Source organism: Metarhizium robertsii, assembly GCF_000187425.2.
Source record: "Metarhizium robertsii ARSEF 23 chromosome Unknown MAA_Scf_8, whole genome shotgun sequence".
NCBI classification, from domain to species: Eukaryota; Fungi; Ascomycota; class Sordariomycetes; order Hypocreales; family Clavicipitaceae; genus Metarhizium; species Metarhizium robertsii.
The window spans coordinates 235,741-238,973 of NW_011942226.1; the positions used below are offsets into that span (position 1 = coordinate 235,741).

General features: G+C 47.3%; 3 protein-coding genes across 3 annotated transcripts in view; 1 reads left to right on the forward strand and 2 right to left on the reverse strand.

Annotated features, from left to right (window-relative positions):
- Window positions 1–199: 199 nt before the first annotated feature.
- MAA_11446 (uncharacterized protein) lies at window positions 200–812 on the reverse strand (the record flags this gene model as incomplete). Its single annotated transcript, XM_011413440.1, has 2 exons — window positions 200–434; window positions 481–812. 2 exons carry the CDS (start codon window positions 810–812, stop codon window positions 200–202), a joined length of 567 nt encoding a protein of 188 aa, XP_011411742.1.
- A 707-nt stretch (window positions 813–1,519) lies between these two features.
- On the forward strand, window positions 1,520–2,170 carry MAA_11447 (uncharacterized protein; the record flags this gene model as incomplete). Its single annotated transcript, XM_011413441.1, has 1 exon — window positions 1,520–2,170. The coding sequence occupies one exon, from the start codon at window positions 1,520–1,522 to the stop codon at window positions 2,168–2,170; it is 651 nt and encodes a 216-aa protein (XP_011411743.1).
- A 644-nt stretch (window positions 2,171–2,814) lies between these two features.
- Window positions 2,815–3,233, reverse strand: part of MAA_00905 (FAD dependent oxidoreductase) — a gene marked incomplete at both ends in the record, with an annotated part of 1,076 nt that continues 657 nt past the window's right edge. Inside the window, one exon of the mRNA XM_007818903.1 lies at window positions 2,815–2,922. Within this exon, the coding sequence (XP_007817094.1) occupies window positions 2,815–2,922 (108 nt within the window). The remainder of the gene's footprint in view (window positions 2,923–3,233) is intronic.

The window sequence follows — 3,233 nt, forward strand, 5'->3', positions numbered from 1 at the left end:
GTTTCGTGTGTCTGGTCATGATTGCATACAGCCGTGGAAGAGAAACAGCGCTGACTCTGAAGGGTAAGAGGGACAATTATATGCACGTGGCTGTAAGAGGAATGTAGGAACCAACTGATGCTCTATTATACCCATTGTCTCCTCATTTAAAACTAGGCTAAACTAAACCATGGCCGCCCCCGTCGACCTCCTGCGTCAATCACACAGTTTCTGGAGTCCCAACGTCCACTGATCCAAACAACTGTGTGATCAGCGCCTTGGAGAACTCCTTGACACTTACTTTGAGTTCATCTATGGCCTCTAGGGTTCTCTCAGTCCTCGGCAGCTCGTTGAATATTGAATCAAGTTTACCCTCCACGCTAGTAATTCTAGCGTTTGTTACGCCTATTGCCGCGTTGATAGCATCCACTTTCGATGCCAAGCCAACAAGAATCCTGTCGTAGTTAGAAAAGGGCATTAAGTAAAATGAACGTGGCTTACCATTTCAGTTCTTCATTCGTAGTAAATCCTCCGTATAAATCGGCCTGGTTGCAAGAAGAATGTCCTCCATAGTGACTGACTTGTGTCGGGTCGACGGTAGTCCAGGGGTCATAGTATGGAAAGCTGGGTGCTTCAGGATTTAGCTTCAGCTCGTCGAACTCATTGCCTGAAGAGTTGACCGACGAGAGACTTGAAGGAGCAGTCGAACAGTCAAAGCTTAACTGAGGCATGTCGATGCTGCAATCCGAAATGATTTTGTCAAGGTCGTATGCCTGAGGTTGTGGCTGGGACGTCCCTTCCCCAGAAAAGTTCATCGACGGAGCGACTTCCATTGTTATTGTTGATAATGGGGGAGAAAGATGCAGTAATGGTCAGGATGAGGCTGCTTCGGATACATATATGTGAAAATACAGAGCAAATAAAGCACCCAAGACTTATATACGGTGCGTAAATAAAGCATCTGACGATTCTTTTAAAGAGCGATCAACCCAATCTGTTACATATATAAGCGCCGAACCCCAGGTCCCATTGTCGAAAGTTGCAAGAACGTTGAGTAACAAGAATATGCGGGCACACAAACTTTCACTTATTGCGGCCATGCTGTTCCAGCAGGCACAGAGCGTTATGGCTTCAATCTGTCTGGACGCGTCACCGATGATCAGTCTAGAAGCAGGGATATCTAATCTTTCTGCAATGTTCGTTCTCTGTCCTAGAATCATGTCTTCCGCTGTTCTCATAATGACCGCGGGTAATTTAGCATTACTCCACCTCTGTCCCGGAAGTGTGAGGCGACAATGCTCTTCAATGATCCTTTGTACTTGCCAATCAGGTTCTCATTCAGACCAGTGGAATGTGATAACCGCCAGCTGGCAACCTTTACAGTTCCGGAAGAGGCTCCAAATGGAGAAGCAGACATTGTCTGGTTCGTTTGACACTGCCTCGACGCGTCAGCTTGCGCTAATCCCTGCACAGGCAATGTTCCGGCATGGCCACTTCCTGCCACCATGCGATGATCAAAGGTGGTGGATCGAACTCAACAATGGGAACTGAGAGAACCGGCCTGGTTGCTTGCATCCTGGAGTCAATCCAAACCACCAGTGCTCTTACAACCCGAACTCAATCTCTGAGTACGTTCACGGAAACTGCAAAGACAATTTTCACCTCAACAAGCACCAGTTTCGTGCCAGAGAATACTTTGCTCACTGGCGATAAAACTACTCCCCCGTACATCAGGACGTCTGGCGATGTCACCGGAGGATCCACATCCGCCAAATCTGGTCGAGCCGTTGTCACGACGCAGGAGATAGATAACAGAACACCCGGACAAGGCGCAGACACAACAACCGACACAAGCACAATCACCGGTACAGTCACAGGTACAGTCACAGGTACGACCAGCAATACCAGAGATACTGGGCATACGACTCGCACAACGGCCAATCATGAGATTTTGGAACCAACCACAACGGCGCCAATTCAACCAACCGCTACGGCCACGGCCAACACAAACGACAAACAGCATGCGCCGCCTGCCACACCAACCGTTTCCAATGATGGTGCGTTTGCAGGCTCAGAGACCAGGGTAATGCCCCCGGCACTTACAACCTCAGTGACTACCACCTTAATTACAACCATGACCGTCACGGGAACCGTTGCGGCCATCTGCGGTACCACTACTAAACAGGTATAAGAGGGTGGCTTTGTCCGCTTGAAAGTTAGTGGTCACTTTTAGTTTAGACAAATATATGCTCTGTAGAGCTAATCAGAAAACAAATAAATAAAGTTTAGTTTAGACAAATATATGCTCCGTAGAGCTAATCTAAAAAGAAATACATAAATTCATACATTTACCTCAAAGTTATATACTCTTTATTTACTACATCATGGCTGGGACGAACCTGCCACCTCTCCGGCCTGGGACGCTGGAACAGCAAGAGACGGCGAAATCCACCAGCAGCTGTGGCCCACGAATGCCAAACGTAAAACTGTGCATTGAACCACAACCCAAAACTGGAAGAGAGGGGGGGGCAGAAAGCTGTGTATGGGTTCCTGCTTCAAGAGCTGCAACCTCTCTTTCTGGAAATGGGTAAGCTCAATGTAGCAGTGCACGGGGTACGAGAGGAATTGCATCTGATGTGCGCTGAATTGCAACAGATTCGGGAAGTAGTTGATCAGGTGTGCTTAACTATGAATTCAATGCTGTGCAGTTTATTGTACAGTGGCTAATAAAGTACAGAAAGAGGGTAGTGCCCAAGAAGAGTTCATTCATATTGCTAACCCACGTCCATCGAGTCCAGCAACACCAGCTGCCATGAAGGCATTCGAAAACCAATATTAAAAGCTGTTCGAAACTGGTTGCAATTTTGGCTCAGTGCTGCCAGGCTCGTGTTTATTGCCAAAGTTTGATGGGCCAAGTACAATTGGCAACGGGAAGGTGGTGGTCTATGGTGGTCCATGATATTAGTGCATATTATCAATATAATGTTTCGAATAACGCACTAGTTCTGCTTGTGACGGAGGCAGTATTCCTGTGGTATACTGCCAAATTTGATTACTTCGTTTGTTTTGGACCATGAAGTACACTTCAACGTCGCAATCCCTGTAAAGGTCATGTACTTTTTTGAGCACAGCTCTCCTTCGTTTGGAAAACTTTGAGGCTCTTCTTTTGCCGGCTTTTTTTATTTCCACCTTTCCAGGCGCTGAAGACGAAGTTTGCTTGGGCCCTAGCCAAGTGAGCTGGGGCACAGAACAAG